The sequence below is a fragment of the Montipora capricornis genome, chromosome 12 (genome assembly GCF_036669925.1).
Source record: "Montipora capricornis isolate CH-2021 chromosome 12, ASM3666992v2, whole genome shotgun sequence".
NCBI lineage: Eukaryota > Metazoa > Cnidaria > Anthozoa > Scleractinia > Acroporidae > Montipora > Montipora capricornis.
The window spans coordinates 12,698,466-12,718,256 of NC_090894.1; the positions used below are offsets into that span (position 1 = coordinate 12,698,466).

The 19,791-nt window shown below is 38.5% G+C and overlaps 1 protein-coding gene across 4 annotated transcripts in view; it reads right to left on the reverse strand.

Moving 5' to 3' along the window:
- Positions 1-2,718: 2,718 nt before the first annotated feature.
- Positions 2,719-19,791, reverse strand: part of LOC138027705 (short-chain collagen C4-like) — a 20,642-nt gene continuing 3,569 nt past the window's right edge. For 2 of the 4 annotated variants that reach the window (XM_068875290.1, XM_068875292.1), the window contains 2 exons: positions 18,630-18,836; positions 17,646-18,263 (listed from right to left, as the gene is read on the reverse strand). In XM_068875290.1, coding sequence (XP_068731391.1) covers positions 17,782-18,263; positions 18,630-18,836 — 689 coding nt within the window. In that variant the 3' untranslated portion in view covers positions 17,646-17,781. Of the gene's footprint in view, positions 3,337-3,754; positions 3,944-4,968; positions 5,077-5,529; positions 5,607-6,534; positions 6,892-17,645; positions 18,264-18,629; positions 18,837-19,791 lie in introns of those variants that run through there. The other 2 variants (XM_068875291.1, XM_068875289.1) reach the window with 2 other exon arrangements.

A 19,791-nucleotide genomic window follows, 5' to 3' on the forward strand; every position in this document is an offset into this window, starting at 1 on the left:
AAACGTTTGTTTCAATGAAAGATAATCATTTGGAAGTTAGTATGACAACACTTACGTAAGATACTTGTAAACCTCAAAAAAAATTCTTATCTTTGACTAGTGGTAAAACGTTTTTTTAAGCAATGAACACTACATCTAAGAAAACCTCCCCTCAACAAAGAGGTGAAGCCATTGGTTAAGTGTTTTGGTTTTACTGAAGTAAGTATTAAATATTCAAATAAGGAAATAGCTCTTTGTAAAGAAATCTTCTCCTAATTTAAGGGTATTAGGGTTTTATCTAAGAAGTGAAACCTGGTTTTGAGGGTAGTGCACTTATTTGAGGTAAAAAAATCACAATGTGAGTAATTCACTTAATTAAGAATTCCACTTTTTGCAGTGTTGTTTTTTTAAAATCAATGTCTTTGAAGATGGTTTTGCCGTAACTGTAGCGACTCAAATGGCGTTCAATGCTATCCAAAATTCCGCGGAGCAATGACCAGTCTTGGTCCCTGGCTCAAGTAGCCGTCTAATTCAGTTGGAGGAATCTTCTCTATTTCCCTGATTTCGTGGCGCTCTTCTACCAGAAATTTTTTGACTAATTTTAAGTCGCAGAAGGTCTTTCTTTTAGTGTTTGCATTTTCTTCCCCCTCAATGAATTTTCAACATCACTTTCCGAGACTTCGGCAAATCTTCCTGGATGTTCTTCAAGCTTGGAAAAAATATCGATGTGAAAATTTCGCAGCTCATCGAGAAAGTCATCGGTAACTCTACTGTCTTCGCACCTCGAGGCCATTTTGTGAATGAAATTTCAAATGAACCGACCGGCGCCTGAGCGAGAAGCTCTATTGTAATTGGGTAATCATGTTGGTAACCGTGGCCACAACAATATCCTCACACGTGAACGATCAAAATAGTATCTTCACTGCGCGCGGTGAAGATATGATTTTTTAGTAAAAGGAGAAATCCTGGTATTTCATCAGTATCTATATAATAATAAGATTTTAACTCCTGCATATCAATGATGTCCGGCCATTCTGCGCCATGAGCCTGTACACTGTTTCTATGGTGATTGAAACCAAAGTTGTGATTGGTTGATTTAAACTTATTGAACTGTCCGATAACAATTTGGCATTCCAATTAGTGGAAAATCTGAGTTTTTTTAAAGGAATCATGGGTATTCAGGGCAAGATGGAGAGAAATTCAAAGGTTTGTAAGGAAGTTCAAAACGATGAAAAGTGTTCATAACATGCAATTTTGGGTTTTTTGTTTTCCAAAACAGAAGATATGCGCTCAAAGATGGGGCAGAATAAATTTGGAGAGAATGGATGTTGTAGACATCATTTTATTAAAAGAGTTTCTGCCATATATTTCATTTAATTCCAAAGGCACAAAATTACAGAGAATGTATGGAGACAAAAAAAGCAATATTTAGGAATTCCAAACAACGGATACCAAGTCTAGTTCATCTCAGTAGTTGTAAACATGAACTTATTTGTTTGGTTTATGAAGGAGAAAGTATATAAAGTTTAGTCATGAACAGTATATTTTTCTTCGAATTTCCTTAAAAACCTTTGAATTTACCGCCATGTTGTCCTGATTACCCATGATGCAATCAAGAGCGTGACTCGTCTATTACTTTGAAAAACAACCCTAATTAACTAAACCATAAGAAACTATCAATACAATAATTTACACTTCGCGACACAATTTTATTCTTTAAACCTAAATAGCTAGGGTAAAACCAGAATGAATTTTTTCTTAGGGATGTTGTGAAAGGATTTGAACGCTTCACTTGCCCTTAGAATACCCATTTTGTAATAACAGTTTTTCAATTTCATTAATTAAAGGCAAGAACGCATAAAGAGGAATCAGAACAAATACAAAAACAACGATAGGTCAAGGTGCGAACTAAATTAACCTCGTGCTTTCGTGGTGTGAAGGAGTCCAGTCGAGTCCCATTCATGTAAAGGCCGGTGAAAAGTTTCTTCCTGTACTAGGTCATAGTTAAAACATATGTATGATTTTGCTCGCGTTTGACAAGGCCGTCAAAAACGGAATTTTATGCTTTTCTTCGAATTCCATGGTATATTTTATGCTAATCTTCGTTGTCAAACAAGGTGGCAGTGCCACTGTCATATGTCACTGTCATAAATGGCGACCACTTTTTCATTCTTTTGTGTTTATGTTAATTAGACCTACTGCCCTCATTTTGAAACAAATATTCTTTTGAAATTTGCTCGTCGTTGCGAGGCTACAAAGGCTTATTAGTATTTAAAAAAAAGGATATTTTCTTGGACCGCCATTATGAAAGAGGTACCTAAACCAGACAAATGGACAATCTTTCCTCTCTTGTACCCATTCTTGTTGGAAGAGGCACATGAAAATACATGCCCAGGACGGTGTCACTTAGAAAAAGAATGGGTACAAGGGAGGAAAGATTGTCCGTTATCTAGGTTAGGTAAGTTAAAATGCCTGCGTATTTTCGTTCCATTGGGGTCAACCTTGGGTTTCATACCAATGTGGTCTTATTTGATTTTTCGGAGAAATTTCAATTAATTAATGAAAATGGACTTGCTGTGGAAGATCAATTTCTACTGATTTTTGTAAGAAGACTTCAGTACATCTAAAATGTTTAGTATATTCGGTACCAATCGAAGAGGGCACTTGTTCCAAGACATCTCAGCTGTAGGATACTGATTAGTGGATCGAATTGAACATAATCGTGTAACACAAGACTCATTAAGATCAACAAGTTTATTGTTTTGCACCCTTACTCTCCATTTGCTCTCTGGCTTGCTAGCGATTGATATTTTATTTAGTTTCTGTTTAGTTCTAATGCAAATCAACTACTGTTCAAGCTTTCTTTTTTCTTTCATTACTTGGTGCAGACGGCGCATGTCAACTCTCGACCGCTGACGTATGGAAGACAGGGAAGTGAACCACAAACGCCTTCCACAGCATACAGCAAGGCACCATCTTTGTCAGCATGGCTACCAGGAACATATTCTGGATCACCATCGACACAGATGAAATCACTTGAATGTCTGTGACCATGATATGCAGTCATCAGATACCCATGATACTCTTCAGTCCATCCAGATGGACAGTCATTCCTTGCGGGCATCATCAGCATTGAACCACGTGACGCCACGAAGCAGACAACACAGGGTGCGTCATGATCATGGAGATTTCTCTTAAAAGGGTCTCCGTTGTATTGACTGACTTCATACTCAGTGCCGTAAATGTATCCTGCAGACTGGTGACCATCTTTGTACTTGTCGTACTTTGGATTTTGAGGAAGACAAAGGTAGTTGGCTCCACCACCGTAGTGGTGGTACCATTCACCCCCAATTATCCCTAAAACGTGGAAATGGTATGTAAAACGCGTTTAGCTTGCTCAGAGAGGAAAAAACAAGTACTAATTCCTAACTAAATTACACCTCTAAAAGAATTCTCAATGTTGTGGCTTTTGGCCGTTTTTGCCATGCTATGTTTTCATTCAGTCTATTTTTAGCGAGATCAGTATTTCCTTTTGATTCGTGTTCCTTTTGCGTAATTCGTTCTCTACTCCCCGCGACCCCTGTGACTTATTATTATACCTGTAAAGAAAGGAACATTTGAGACTTGAAAAATTTTATCACAAGCACCAAAACATGAAACAAACTAAGTGTAATTGCTTGGGCCAGCTGCTATTTTCAACTGATGCAATAAGCCTTTTTCACGGAATGCCTGGTGATAAGAAGCGTTCAATTGCCTTGTTCAGTGAGTTTTATACCTTTATAAACAATCTGAGCACCGCTGGGACATGTGGTCCTTCCCCACCGAACATACTTCACCCCAGACTGTCCAGTTCCGTTTTGTCCTTTTTCTCCTTTGGCTCCTTGAGGTCCCTGGGCTCCTTGTTGTCCTTTAGGACCAGGAGGGCCTGGTAACGGTGTGTTTGTGCTAGGCTTTCCTGGTTCCCCTGTGGGGAAAAGAGGTACACTCGCATGTGTCATCGTCATTTGTTGTGTGCTGATGGAAAAAGGTAGTTGCAATGGAGCAGTTTTCCATGGTCACAAACAAAAGGGAAGACGGGGAAGATGTTAACTCGGTGTGAAACTAATTTTTAGCATAAAGGATGGGCAAAAGGTAGAAACAACATTTCGTTGCTTATTGGAGCAACATTTACAAGGTATTCACTATGTCAGACAGTTATATAATTTTTACACACACCTGAGGCATGTTTCCCTCCTAATTACTTTCATTGGTTTTGGTTTTATAATTTTCTGTTAGGTAGTTATCCTGTATTCAGTTTGGAAATGGTCCCATGAAAGACGTTTAAACACTTCTATTTGGCGATTGGTTGAATCAAATAATCCTCAGCTTGGACCAGTTTTAGTCCAAAAGATAAAATTTTTCCTCTGTTCACTGCAGACTCCATTGGTCAGATGAGACTAATTTTTTTTGTTCTTTTTTTTGAGCACTGATGGAAAGAATTGAAGTTGATTTTAACCTATAGATTAACGTTTTGCCTAGTTTTGGCTCCTTCTCTCAGAAACGGCTAAAAATTTCGTTGTAAACACCTCCTTCTCCTGTACATTAAATTTGATATACCATTGCCAGCATGGTTTTATTCATCACAAAAGGGTTGCTTTCTTCACAGTTTCAGAGGTTTTGGGCCGGCAGAATTAACTGGAAGACAGCGAAATCTATGACAGCTCTATGAAGGTAAAGGTAAAGGTACACGTTATTTAACGTCGGAAGTTCCTTTACTCTCTAGAGAGTATTCTCCCACGAAGCCGACGGTGCGCTCATTTTACCCCCCTCTTTCCATCAGTGCTCCGTTGTAAGGGTATTTAAAGCTACACTGAAAGGAAGAAGTCGAAACAAGGATTTGAGATCCGGGGATCGAACTCAGGACCTTATGCACCAAGGCCGCGCACTAACCGACTGTGCAACCCTTGCTCCTTGAAGTGAAGTCTATAAGCAGTGGGGAGTTTCGTTTACCTTTGGGGCCTGTTTTTCCATCCGAACCAGGGTTACCAGCCAATCCTGGTGTCCCTGGTGGACCAGGGGGTCCCATCTTTTCCTTTCCACTGTTTTGGAGATTCTTTCCTTTGAGATTGAAAATGGTACAAAACAATTCAATGCCTTAGAGTTCACCAATCGATAATTCCTTAAAAATGGTTGTTGGCAGTTATCTTAACCTTGAACTACTTTCCTTACAAAAATAACCTAACGAAAATAATATCTTTATGCCAGAATTTTGTTGCGCTCAAAACAATTCAATGCCTTAGAGTTCAATAATCAGATGATTCCTTAAAATTAGTAGTTGGTAGTCATATTAATTATAACCTTCAATTTTTTTCCTTAAAAAATAACCTGAACAAAATAGTGCTTTTATACTAGAATTTTTTTGCGTTCATGTACTGTTGAGAACTTCCCAAGTAATGGAAGAGTTTATTTTCTGTTGTGCCTCAAACAAATGAAAAGAAATAACTTTTAACACTGAATAACTCTTCTTTTAAATGCCATTATCTTATAATCATGGGTGGGCTCTATACCAACCCAAAAGGTAGGCTATAAGTGAATTGCAAGAATTCCCACTTGATCCCAGACGAGGGAACCGCATCAGTGCATCAAGTCTATAACAAAATAAAATTGAAGTGTTGATATTCATCTGAATTGTCGATTGTTATCAGATGGTCATGTCTGAGGTAAAAGAAAGGTATTCAAGCTCAAGCAGGTTAAGGCATAATAATATTTTAGGGAAAGAACATGTAACTGAAGAACTGTCCGTGTTGAATTAAATGTTAAAGAGTTTTACAGTGATAGTAAACGTTTGATTGCGTACTAGATCTGATTGGTCGTTTTGGTCGAATGATTTTATTTATTTATTTATTTTTTTCGTTGGAGCTGACATTTTACATGATATCGTTTACTGAGTGCCGTAATTAATATGGCTCTTTCCTTCGGGTCTTTGATGATTTTTTTCCAACGCGCTTACATTGCCCCATCGTTTTGATAAATACCTCCAAGCGGCGTATTTTCTAAAAACCGTATTTTTGCGAGGAAAAGCACTTAATTGGTATAATAACTTTAATTTTAGCGAAATAAATTTTCTCTTTCTGCACAAAAATCACTTCTATACTAAACATTTCACTCACACGCACAAAATTGAAACTGTAGCGATAATATTTCCTTTGGAGTTAAATTAACTGGCAACATTTTAATACTGCTAGAAACAAGAATAATTACTTAAATATAGTAAGAGGTACCAAGTTTCTGAAGGAAGTTTTAGTCTTCGCTAAATCAATTTCGAATCGAAATTTTATTTCTGAAAACTATAAAAGTGTAAACTCCTAACGCATGAAGCAGAATTGTATAGAAATGTTATCAAATAACTTTGGTGGCCAAGAGAGTCGACAAAGCAAAATAAACGACCATTAGAAACAATGAACACTCACTGAAATCAAGAAAAAAATTGAAAAGATTACTCAGTCTCGACCGGAGAGACGACAATACGTTAGTGAGATTGGGAGGATAAGCAGCTATAACTTATCGAGGACAAACCTCTCTTCAACGGTTTTCAGTCGTTTTTCAAAGTCTTGCGGGTTTTGAGTGGTGTTTTTCTTAATTCTTCTGCGTTCGCGAAACAGCATCGACTCAGTCTTTTGTCCAGTTGCATGGACATCGTGATTATTTGGACGCTGATCATCCATGGCTGAGATGTGGACCAAAATGGTAAAGCAAATCATTAACACAACAAGGAAACGCAAGCCACCACAAGGGGTTTTCACTCGCGGGTACTTCATAGCTGACGAAATGGTCTTCTTTGATCACTGCCTTCGGTACAAGTGGAGTATCAAGTTGGAGAAACGAAATAAATATACCTTAGGTGAATCACAAGAAAGAAGTTTTATTGATTCTGCAGAGAGCTTCACAAAGATACAAGCTTGAACTTTTTCGCGTTTACAACTGAGATGCTTTTGACTGAACAAAGAGTCACGCGCGTAAATGTCAATATGTCAGTCAACGGATGGAAAATTATTTTCACCTGGTGTACACAATCAATCTACATCCAAGTGGAATAACAATATTTTTGTGATAGCCAACGAAAAGAAGCTTTGCCTTTAATAAGACCGCAACCCTGAAATATTCCCCACAAACAGATGGACTGCTCAGACAAATTTGCATATAGATATTTCTAGGATGATGATAAGTGCACTCTGTTGGCTTTTCTGAAAGACTAGCAAAAGGTTATGAAATCTAACAAGAGGAAATGACAGTGATTCATCATTAACTGTTTTCAAACCGTAGTTTTGGAAGCGCGTTCCCATAACAATTGCCGTTCTCGGCCTGACGATGACGTGAACTGAGCAAATTTTAGGTTATGTGGAGGTCGCGAGCATCTGACAATAACTTTTCAATTGTCCGTGTAGGGTACTGTAAAAATAACATTCTACATCTGACTTAACTGACGACGGTCTGTGCAACAGAGAGCGCCGGTCTTGCGCAAACATTGTTGACATATTATAGTTCTTAGAGCGGCGTTCTTACCTATAAGACGACGGATTTAGAACTGTCTGTACCTTTCTCTTGAACCAAAGAATACAGAAAAGCTAGAGTGACACATTTAATAAGCTTTCGGCGATTTAATTTCTTCGTTGCCCAGGGATCTTTCTGTAAGCCAAGTGAATTAAAATGCTCTGGTTGTTGAAATGGAAACAATTGGGTCATTTGTTGAAGAACTGGAAAAGTTGACATGCCGAATTGAATGAAGTTTGGTCCGTACATTGCGATGAAAATCCGTCCTTAACCTTTAGCATGAAGGGTTGTCAGTTTGAATAAGATGAAACGTACGCAAACATGTCGTAAATGATGTACTTATGTCTCATTTGTCCATAACAAAGAGCTTCAAGGACGAGGATGCAACGGAAACAGCGACTCGTCCTAAACTAGGTTTTAATGCCGCAAAAAGGCGTGCTGCAGTTGAAGCATATATTTCTCAATAGATTTCTTTTCCGTCCTCTGGAAAACAAGAAAATAAAGCAGTGTTTAAGAAATGACGAAGGCCAGGGTAAAGAGAACGCAACGTATATCATTTGGTTTAAAGAGAAAAAATAAACGTAGTGGGCACTTGTTTTATTATCACGTATTTCTGCCAGTACTTTGCGACATAAAATCACCAAAATTGAGGTTTTGACAATAACGTGAGGAAACGTTCGTTTTCAATTGAGTTTTAGGATACTTCGCCTCATGACATGAACAAGACAGAATAATCGCGGAACACTTACGAAAGCGCAAAGTTTATATTTTGAGGTGACGTTTTCAGTTCGTCGCCGTCGTAGATGTTGAAGTCCCTAATAAAGTAAAATAGGAATAAATGTAACCACATTCAATCGATGAAGTTTTGACGACAACGTGAACATACTTCCAAGCAATCCTTCATTCTCCATATTTACTTCAATAACGAATTCTTCCAATACAATACACTTGGAGCATTTTCGCCGATATTGTGATACTCGAACAGTACGGGATATAGACGGCAAACAGGTTTACGATAGCGTCAGAAAATGTTGATTCATTCATTTTCGTTCGCTTGCGTTAGCGTCGCTGTCTTGCTCTCAAAGTAAAGTAAAGTAAAGTAAAGTAGACCTTTATATTTAACGTCGATAACTGATAACAGTAATTAAACTGACAAACCTGAGGTCGACGGTGCGCTCATTTCAGTCCCCCCTCTCCATCAGTGCTCCGTTTTACGGGTATTTAAAGCTACTAGCTACACGGAAAGGAAAGGAGTCGATCAATACAAAACCTTAGTACGTTTTATTTACATTCATTTACAGTATGCAATATGAAAGCAATAACGGTTATAAACATCAAACAGATTTTGTGGGGCTCTTTTTATTCCTCTTCGCTTTGTAGCAGTTTTGCATGGGAAATGTGGCGTTTGATTGTACTCACTGAGTTAGTGGTTCCTCTCGTGTTATGGTGTGTGATTTGAGGTTTGGGGATTCCAAACGCAGTACTGAAACAGGAACAGCAGAGGTAAATTTTGTAACATGAATTAAAGGGCTTTATTAATTGGCATGATTGTAACAACACCAAAAAAACAGCAAAATATGCCGGGAGTTGATGACATAATGGGAATGGATGAATAGAATCACGACGAATAAAGATAGGCTGAGTGGTAAGAGTTGTATTTACAATGAAAATTGACCGTGATAAATTCAAGTCAACACAATATTACCAAGTTAAATACAGCTACCAAATTAACAAGTGATGGATCAACTGACTAGAAAAGTTTGACTGAGTGAACTAAAGCGAAAAGAGAACTTGAAGCGGGTGATTTCGAGTAATATAACTTTCTTCGCCGTTGACAAAGTACACAACAAAGGTCAACAGTAGGCAGATCATCACAAACGTTCGTTTACACGACAGAGGAAAAATGGCACGGGTCCGATAAAAAGTGGAACGGTTCCATTCAGTTTTGTAAAGAAACAGTGAACTTTTATCCGTTCCGCTACAGGACCATAGGCGCCTATGGTTCCGTAGCGGAACGGATAAAAGTTCACTGTTTCTTTACAAACATAATTGGAACCGTTCCACTATTTATCGGACCCGTGCCATTTTTCCTCTGTCGTGTAAACGCGCCTCAAATGTCGTGATACCGGACGATCTTCACGAGTCCACATTTTTTTTGAGTCAAAACGAGCTATCGCCTTTAACAGCAATTCAGGGGATTAAAATAATTTCTTTGATTGTAATGCGGCACAACAGCGTCAACAGTTGTCTTTAGGCGAAAGGTTTCAACATCGCTCTTCAACAAAATCGAACGGATGTTGAAGCAAATGTTGAAGGACCTTGAAGCCTTTCATTTGCGCGGGGCTTCAGTCTCGAGTATGCATGATGCTCGGTTCTCACTGTAAAAAATTACGAAAGTGTTGAAGGAATATATAGGGGCAGGAAAGAGAGTGTTTACATACAAACGCCATAGGAAGTTCACTAGTTCGTATTGGAATAAAAATTCTACTTGTGTGAACTTTCATTTCACAAGTGAACACCACAATAATGTTATGACCCATCTGCCTCCCGTAACACGACGCTCAGACTGGTCTTATTCCATTACACATTTGATTCCGAACACAGAGATCATATCACGATACAAAGGAGATTTTAAAACTTAATTTTGTTTTTGGCGATCAAGCATGAATGTGTCTCGGGTGCGAAAATTGCCGTTAAAGCCCCCTGAATTTTTCAGGTGTCATGATAAGACAATTGCTAAGTTAAGTGTGCGAGGATAAGTTCTCGCAATTTCGTCTCATGATAACCCGCTGCCGGCACGGGAGCCCAACAAAATAGGCCATTTTCCAAATATCAAAAATTCGGGTTGATAGTGAGTCAATGAGGACAAAAACAAAAGAAGCACGTTGGAATAAATGTGAAAAATATTTGCTTACCATCCATTTTCCTTTGTCTTTGGGCGTGTTTTCACGCCAGCCGATTGTCTCGCTTAACATATTTGTCCTCTATTTATAAACCTCTCCTTTCTTTTAATATATCGAAAAAGGCCTATTAACTACTTCCAACATGATCTCTTCTCTAAATTAACGATAATCGTTAATTCGTAATTAGCTTTGAATAAAATTTACTGTTAACGTCAATTTAGGACACTGTGTCCCAGGACTTGTGGTAGCACAGAAAATAAGGAAATTAAAAAATCATATCCGTGCATTAGATTCGAACCCGGAGCTTCTATTTTATCGGAACCGCTTCTTTCCGCTTCACTTTGAAGATTCTCCAAAAAAAAAAAAAAAAACAAATATATATATATATATTAGCGTGACTTTAGGGGCATTTTGGCGCAAACAATTTTTTGATTTGGTTTAAATCTCGATATTTGATGGTCTGTTCAATATGTAAAATTTGCGGTAAAATTCCGACATGTTGGCCCATATACTGCTCTGTTGGCCGCACTAGCTACCGAAACAAAAGAGATATGGGTCTAGCTGCTATTGTGACGTAAAAGCCGGAGTTTTCTAAACATTTAACTTGTTCAATGTGGATTTTTTGACTGCAGTTTACATGCGTAGCAGCAGAATGCAACAATACCAGAAATTTAAAAGACGGCATAGGGCTTCATTTCATGATACCGTATTTTGACGACAATCGCCATGAAGCCATGAAGGTCAAAGAAGATTGGTTCAGTTTGTCACAGTGCTCGAAGCATTTCAAAACAGAGGACCGGCTTCACTCGACGTTTAGACCGCTTTTGATCAAACGTGACAACACAAATATGGAAGACGTATCATTAAACGCCTATTTCTAATACGGTTCTACGGTTATAAGACAAATGGAAGTGGAAGCAATAAAAAGAAACGAAGCAAAGATAAAATCAGATATTTAATCAAATACACCAGCAGTACAGAACATGTACTCTATTTGTAAACCATATCTTAGCCAAAAAAAAAAAAAAAAAAAACTCACCGCTCACCTTGCTTCGTCTCCTGTTTGTTGATATGATTTGCTTGCCTCTTTTCTTTTTTTTTCTTTTCTGAAGGCAAACGGGTTCAAATCCTGGGATGTTGAATCACACAGGACAATTTAACGCCGGGGCCAACATTTTGAAGGACAAGGTCACTTTGAATTCACAAGACTCTAAACAGCCTTCCAACTCCCTACAGCAATAGTACTCGCTAATGTTTTGAAGAAAATCGACACTGTGACAATTTCCACACTTGCACCTACACAATACAGAAGTCAACGAATGAATAAAAGGAACAAATCATGATGAATTGTCGATGCAAGAAGTAACAGCCAAACAAGAAACATACAATCAACGAACGCAGTCTCGGTAGGTGCGCACAGAGATCACCATGCAGAATGCGGAAGTATTCCTACTATATAAGCCACTTCAACGTTTCCCTCAATTTTACCGGCCTTCAGTTGTCGTTCTAGTGCTTTGTCAGCTTGTTTTTCCCTTTTCGTAATTGGCAGTCCATTCCTTGTCAGCCTTTGGGTCGTCAGCAAAGGTGATGATATCTTCATCGCTCGAGGATATATGATCTCGATGGAGATAAATCATGACCATCGTCTTCCATTTTCGAGTCTTCGAAAAAATTACCAGCGACGTCAGAATCTGACGAGGGGCAAGACATTTTTAACGTTACGTTAAAAGAACTTCTCTATCAAGGAGAAAGCAAATAAAGCTTCCACCTCGTTCCCAGGGTCCCCTGGGAACGAGTTTGGTGAAGCTTGTATCCTGTGGGCTCTCAATCTGACGTCACTACCATCGCTCTTCCCAGACCTCTTTTGCGCGGTCGTGATTTCCTGAAACGGAAGTTTTAAAGGGGCACAGAAAATCTAGTATTTAGCCAGTCGAAAAAAAAATTGGCGCCAGAATGCTCCCAAAACTACGCTTAATTTTTTAAGAGAAATATATATTTTTTGGTTTAGGTGGACTTAAAGTGCGAGGATCACTTCTCTCAATTTTAGAATAAACCCGCACTTTAAATATATAGATTTGTTACGGCAGAAAATTCTCTCTTAAGTATTGTCACATGATCTACAAAGAATAAACGAAATAAAGAAGTGAGTAGGATCTATTTTAAGTTCCAGAGTTTCGAAGCAAGCAACCGTGGACAATTTTCCTGTCGGTGTACGTTGGATCAGTGGCTTGATCTGATCGGCGTTATTTCAAGTTGAGAAACTAAATATTTTAAGCAAGAGCCGATACAACGTAGATTTGATTTTAGTGATGTACTATATTTCGGCTGGCCAAACCAGCCTTCTTCAGGTACAATGAGAGTTTTACATTGAATTGCTTCTATGTACATATATATATATAGTAAATGGATGTTGACGTAATACTGGAAAAAATGTGATAAAACATGGCAGTTACAAAGATTTTGAATTCAAATACTAAGAGTCACGGAAAAATAACGGAAATCACTAAAATAATAAACTGAAATCTAATACGTTTCTTCGCGGATATTAAGACCGTTGGGATCAATTGTCCTGCCTTTTAAAATTAAAAAAGCTTCCCTGGCCTTACGGATCGAGTCTCTGTTAGAAAACATTTTTTCGATAGGGATTAATTGCATGTCCTTGGAGATGTTGTGGGGAGAGGAGAGGAAATGTTCTGCGACTGTAGTAGGTTTGGATTTGGTGTTAGCGTTATCTAAAGTGCGGCGGTGTTCATTAAAACGGTCTTTTAAACGTCGTTTAGTTTCTCCTATGTACTGTAGATGGCATCTGTTGCATTGAATCATGTAGATAAGGTTTTTAGTTTCGCAAGTTATGTGGAAATTAATGGAGCGCGTTTCGCCAGTAGAGCAGAATTTGTAGTTGGTTAGTCCATGGTTAGTCCATGGTTAGTCCATGGTTAGTCCATGGTTAGTCCAAACTGCGCTACCTGTCCTTACATTTCCCATGGACTAACCAACTACCAATCCTGCTCTACTGGCGAAACGCGCTCCATTAATTTCCCCATAACTCGCGAAACTAAAAACCTTATCTACATGATTCAATGCAACAGATGCCATCTACAGTACATAGGAGAAACTAAACGACGTTTAAAAGACCGTTTTAATGAACACCGCCGCACTTTAGATAACGCTAACACCAAATCCAAACCTACTACAGTCGCAGAACATTTCCTCTCCTCTCCCCACAACATCTCCAAGGACATGCAATTAATCCCTATCGAAAAAATGTTTTCTAACAGAGACTCGATCCGTAAGGCCAGGGAAGCTTTTTTAATTTTAAAAGGCAGGACAATTGATCCCAACGGTCTTAATATCCGCGAAGAAACGTATTAGATTTCAGTTTATTATTTTAGTGATTTCCGTTATTTTTCCGTGACTCTTAGTATTTGAATTCAAAATCTTTGTAACTGCCATGTTTTATCACATTTTTTCCAGTATTACGTCAACATCCATTTACTATATATATATATGTACATAGAAGCAATTCAATGTAAACTCTCATTGTACCTGAAGAAGGCTGGTTTGGCCAGCCGAAATATAGTACATCACTAAAATCAAATCTACGTTGTATCGGCTCTTGCTTAAAAGATCTATTTTAGCTCCATGCTATCTGCAATTAACATGGAGTATTCTTTAACAAGTTCGCGCAGGAGCTCATCATGAGCTCCTGGTTCGCGACGACATTTCCCCAAAACACACTAGCGACGGAGCTTAAGATGGCTCAAAACAGATTCAGCAATTTCAAGAGAATGTACTATTAGAAGAATTGCATCCACAGCACTGTATCATATAACAGGAATGTCATGATACCATATAAAACGCCCTTGTTGCTTCAGTAACTAGTTGCGTTCATTATCATGACGCAATACGTCACCATAGCAACACGACAGTCATCCAAAAACACCCTATATTTCGTTTTTAGTTGCTTGTATCTCTCACCCCATTTTTAATCCCGGTAAAGTGAATGAAGCTGCTCAAAGCAGTTTAAACACTTTTAAGAGATTGTGCTATTAGAAGGATTGCCGCCACAACACTGTATCACATAACAGCAATGTCATGTTACCTCCCTCCCGGCGGCTTATATGACCCTTACGTTTATATCCTTGAAGACGGAAAGGTTTTGATGAAGAAAAGATGCTCTAAAAGATAGTATGGATCTTAAACAAACATCAAAGATCACATGCCTGAGGTTGTGCATTTTGCATTGATTTAGCTGACCGAAAACCGTTTTCACCTGACGATACTCCATGAAATGCAAATACATCACATAGCCTTTAGGTGTGCCGCATTGCTTTAACGGCACATCCAAGAGTATTTATTCTGGGGCTGCCTAGACAGCCCTACAGCAGCAGTAATTCGGACTGCATGCAGCCACACTGAGTACAAGAACTATGGCGATAGACAGCCAAAAGCGACCTTCAATTAGCTTGCGAGAATTAACCGGCGCTGAGAATGGCGCGTAACTTGAACTGAGTGACGCGCAACTCTGTCTTCGCTGTCTTGATCGCCGACCGATCTGAATCAATTTAACGTATTACAGTAACCGTTACCTAAAAATTTCCCTTTTTTCAAGAGTGGTACGCTGCGAAACGATAAGTGCATCACTTTAAGATCACGCAACAAATAACTCTAAAGCAGTCGTTCTAAGTTAAGTCGCTGTAAATAGGGAGAAATCGGTTACAACTTCAAATTCCGAGAGCATTCCTTCTTAGGAAACCTTGTAAAAAGTTGATGTCGTTTAATTCCATGCCCCCTCTACCATCGGCGGCGATCGTGATTGTTCGTGAGAGATCGTGTTAAAAACGAGTAAACTGGAAAGTACACCCTTACTCTCAAGAAAACTCAGGGGGCGGTGCTAAGGCAAGCTTCAATGACGCGGATATAGAAAAAAATGCATATTTATGAGAAAAATGGCTCATTAGCTCGGGGTAATCACAGTAAATCAAAATTTCCAAGCAAATCGCTTTCGCTATTCCAAACCATTCTAACTCAATATTTGAACTTACTAAATTACCAAACTTTGTAGCTTACAAGTTGACAATAACATGAACAAGAAACGAAAATTTATCTATGCGCATACGACATTTTTAAATTCCCATATAAACTTTCTCAAAAATCCTTCGAATACTAAATCAAATTTCCAATAGTTTCTCAAGGTTTCTTTTGCTTTATGAACGTCTCAGCTTACAAGTTGAAATTTGTGATCAGATACGCTGCATAAAATTGAGCTTGAGGAGAGGAGTTCGGCCAGCCACTTTGGAAAATACCATAATACTCTTTGTTTGTCCCCCCAAATTTTGCATAAGCATTGTTTTTGTTTTCTCTTGGGACCATTGTAAGTCCCAAGAGAAACTGGAAACAATGCTTATGCAAAATTTGGTGGGACAAACAAAGAGTATTATGGTATTCTCCAAAGTGGCCTATAAGTTTCAACCATCAGTCATTAAATCTCACGCGGTGCTATTATGCTAATAAGATTTTAACCACTGCATATCAATGATGTCCGGCCATTCTGCGCCATGAGCCTGTACACTGTTTCTATGGTGATTGAAACCGAAGTTGTGATTGGTGGATTTAAACTGCAACTTTGAATGTGATTGGCTTATTGAACTAAACGATAACAACTTGACATTCAAATTAGTGGAAAATCTAAGTATTTTTAAAGGAATCATGGGTAATCAGGGCAAGATTGCCAGAAATTCAAAGGTTTGTAAGGAAGTTCAAAACGATGAAAAGTGTTCATAATATGCAATTTTGGGTTTTTTGTTTTCCAAAAGAGAAAATATGATGCGGCAGAATAAATTTGGAGAGAATTGATGTTGTAGACATTATTTTATTAAAAAGAGTTTCTGCCATACGGTTTATTTAATTCCAAAGGCACAAAATTACAGAGAATGAATGCAGACATACCAAGTCTAATTCATCTCAGTTGTAAACATGAACTTATTTGTTTGGTTTATGAAGGAGAAAGTCTATAAAGTTGAGTCATGAACAGTATATTTTGCTTCGAATTTCCATACAAACCTTTGAATTTCCCGCCATGTTGTCCTGATTACCCATGATGCAATCAAGAGCGTGACTCGTCTATTACTTTGAAAAACAACCCTAATTAACGAAACCATAAAAACTATCAATACAAGAATTTACACATTTTTATTCTTTAAACCTAAATAGCTAGGGTAAAACCAGAATGAATTTTTCCTTAGGGAGGTTGTGACAGGATTTGAACGCTTCACTTGCCTACAGGATACCCATTTTGTAATAATAGGTTTTCAATTTCATTAACTAAAGGCAAGAACGCTTAAAGAGGAATCAGAACAAATACGAAAACAACGAGAGGTCAAGGTGCGAACTAAATTAACCTCGTGCTTTCGTGGTGTGAAAGAGTCGAGTCGAGTCCCATTTCATGTAAAGGCCGGTGAAAAGTTTCTTCCTGTACTAGGTCATCGTTGAAACATATGTGCCATTTTGCTCGCGTTTCACAGGGCCGTCTAAAAACGGAATTTTATGCTTTTCTTCGAATTCATGGTAAATTTTATGCTAGGATGTCTCAGGTTGAGGTATTTGAGAAATCTTTGTTGTCAAACAGGGTGGAAGTGTCACTGTCATAAATGGCGACCACTTTTTCATTCTTTTGTGTTTACGTTAATTAGACCTCTTGCCCTCATTTTGAAACAAATATTCTTTTGAAATTTGCTCGTCGTTGCGAGGCTACAAAGGCTTATTAGCATTAAAACAAAAGGATATTTTCTTGGGCCGCCATTATGAAAGAGGTCTATACTCGTACCTAAACCAGACAGATGGACAATCCTTCCTCTCTTGTACCCATTCTTGTTGGAAGAGGCACATGAAAATACATGCCCAGGACGGTGTCACTTAGAAAAAGAATGGGTACAAGGGAGGAAAGATTGTCCGTTATCTAGGTTAGGTAAGCTCAAATGCCTGCGTATTTTCGTTCCATTGGGGTCAACTTTGGGTTTCATGCCAATGGGGTCTTATTTGATTTGTCGGAGAAATTTCAATTAATTAATGAAAATGGACTTGCTGTGGAGGATCAATTTCTACTGAGTTTTGTAAGAAGACTTGAGTACATCTAAAATGTTTAGTATATTCGGTACCAATCGAAGAGGGCACTTGTTCCAAGACATCTCAGCTGTAGGATGCTGATTAGTGGATCGTGTAACACAAGACTCATTAAGATCAACAAGTTTATTGTTTTGCACCCTTACTCTACATTTGCTCTCTGGCTTGCTAGCGATTGATATTTCATTTAGTTTCTGTTTAGTTCTAATGCAAATCAACTACTGTTCAAGATTTCTTTTTTCTTTCATTACTTGGTGCAGACGGCGCATGTCAACTCTCGATGGTTGACATATGGAAGACAGGGAAGTGAACCACAAACGCCTTCCACGGGATACAGCAAGGCACCATTTTTGTCAGCATGGCTACCAGGAACATATTCTGGATCACCATCGACACAGATGAAATCACTTGAATGTCTGTGACCATGATTTTCAGTCATCAGATACCCATGATACTCTTCGGTCCATCCAGATGGACAGTCATTCCTTGCGGGCATCATCAGCATTGAACCACGTGACTTCACAAAGCAGACAACACAGGGGGCTTCATGATCATGGATATTTCTCTTAAAAGGGTCTCCGTTGTATTCACTGACTTCGTACTCAGTGCCGTACATGTATCCTGCAGTCTGGTGACCATCTTTGTACTTGTCGTACTTTGGATTGTGAGGAAGACAAAGGTAGTTGGCTCCACCACCATGATGTCGGTGTTCTTCACCCCCAATTATCCCTGAAACGTGAAAGGGATATGTAAAACGCATTCAGCTTGCTTGGAGATCAAAAAACAGCTCTCATTCCCTAGTAAATTACATCTCGAAAAGAATTCATCAGGGATTTTTAGCCTTATTTGCCATTCTATGTTTTCCCTCAGTCTTTATTTATAGAGAGATCAGTATTTCCGTTTGAGTAATATTTTACTATTCCTTTATAACGTTTTCTGCTCTCATGACAACTCCTGTGACCACCAAGAAAGGAAAAAAAATCAGAATTCTATCTCAACCACCCAAACCTGAAGAAAACGAAATGTGAATGTTAGTTGAGAGGTATTACGAAATGTTAGGAAGCGTTGAATTAAATTGTTTTAGGGACTTTATACCTTTATAGACAATCTGAGCACCACTGGGACATGTGGTCCTTCCCCATCGAACATACTTCACACCCGACTCTGCAGTCCCCTTTTGTCCTTTTTCTCCTTTGGCGCCTTGAGGTCCCTGGGTTCCAGTCTTACCTACAGCTCCTTGTTGTCCTTTAGGACCAGGAGGGCCTGGTAAGGACGTGTTTGTGCCAGGCTTTCCTGGTTCCCCTGTGAGGAAAGAGGACAGAGCGGGAGCACTATTATTTGCTGTGTACTGATGGGAAAAGTTGGAGGGAAGCAGTTCAGAGAGGTGTGTTTTCCATTGTCACATTATTCAAAGAACTTGAAAAGAAAGACAGGGAAAGATGCCTTACTCTGTGTGATTCACGAAGCTATATTTAATTTTCCCTTTTAAAAAAAGATTGTATTTGTTTTTTTTTCTTTTTTTGAGTGGGTTAGCTCATCTGAAAAACCTTTAACAATTTACTGTCATTCATTTATTGTTTAACAAGTTACCTAGAACTCCTCTCTTAGAAAAAAAACCAGGATAAATGCGATGCGGCAAAACGTCATCTGGCAGGGTCTAATGTTAAGAATAAAGGATGGGAAATTGAAACACGATATTTTTTTTCTTATTTTGAGGAGCAACGTCACTAGGCGTTTCAAACAAGTTTCAGAAAAATACATTAATTTCCAGCACACGCATTATTATGTTGCTGCAATGATCAAAGAAATCCCGCATGTTCATGTTTTGCATCCCTTTAATCTAAATATTAGACTCTTAGCGGATGATGAAGTTTTCGCATGGGAAGTCACGTATTTATAATGTATTTTTGAAAATGGTGCGATGGCAAAGGTTTTTAAAACACTTCTCATAGCGTCTAGCGTCTGGTTTAATTTAATAATCCTCTGTTTGGACAAGTTCTTTTTGATCTCTATAAGGCTCTCCCATGCTATACAATTTCAAAAGCCCTAAACTGTGGTGGAGACCAAAATGGATAATATTTCCTTTCTTCACTGCAGACTCTGTTGGTCCAATGAGACTAATTTTCTCTTTTCAGTAATAACGAAAAGGTTTAAAGTCGATTTGAACAGACATTAATGGGGCTAACTTTTGTGTCTCACAAACGGCCTCAAATTTCGATGTAAACGCCTCTTTCTCCTAAATGATTAAATTTCCTGT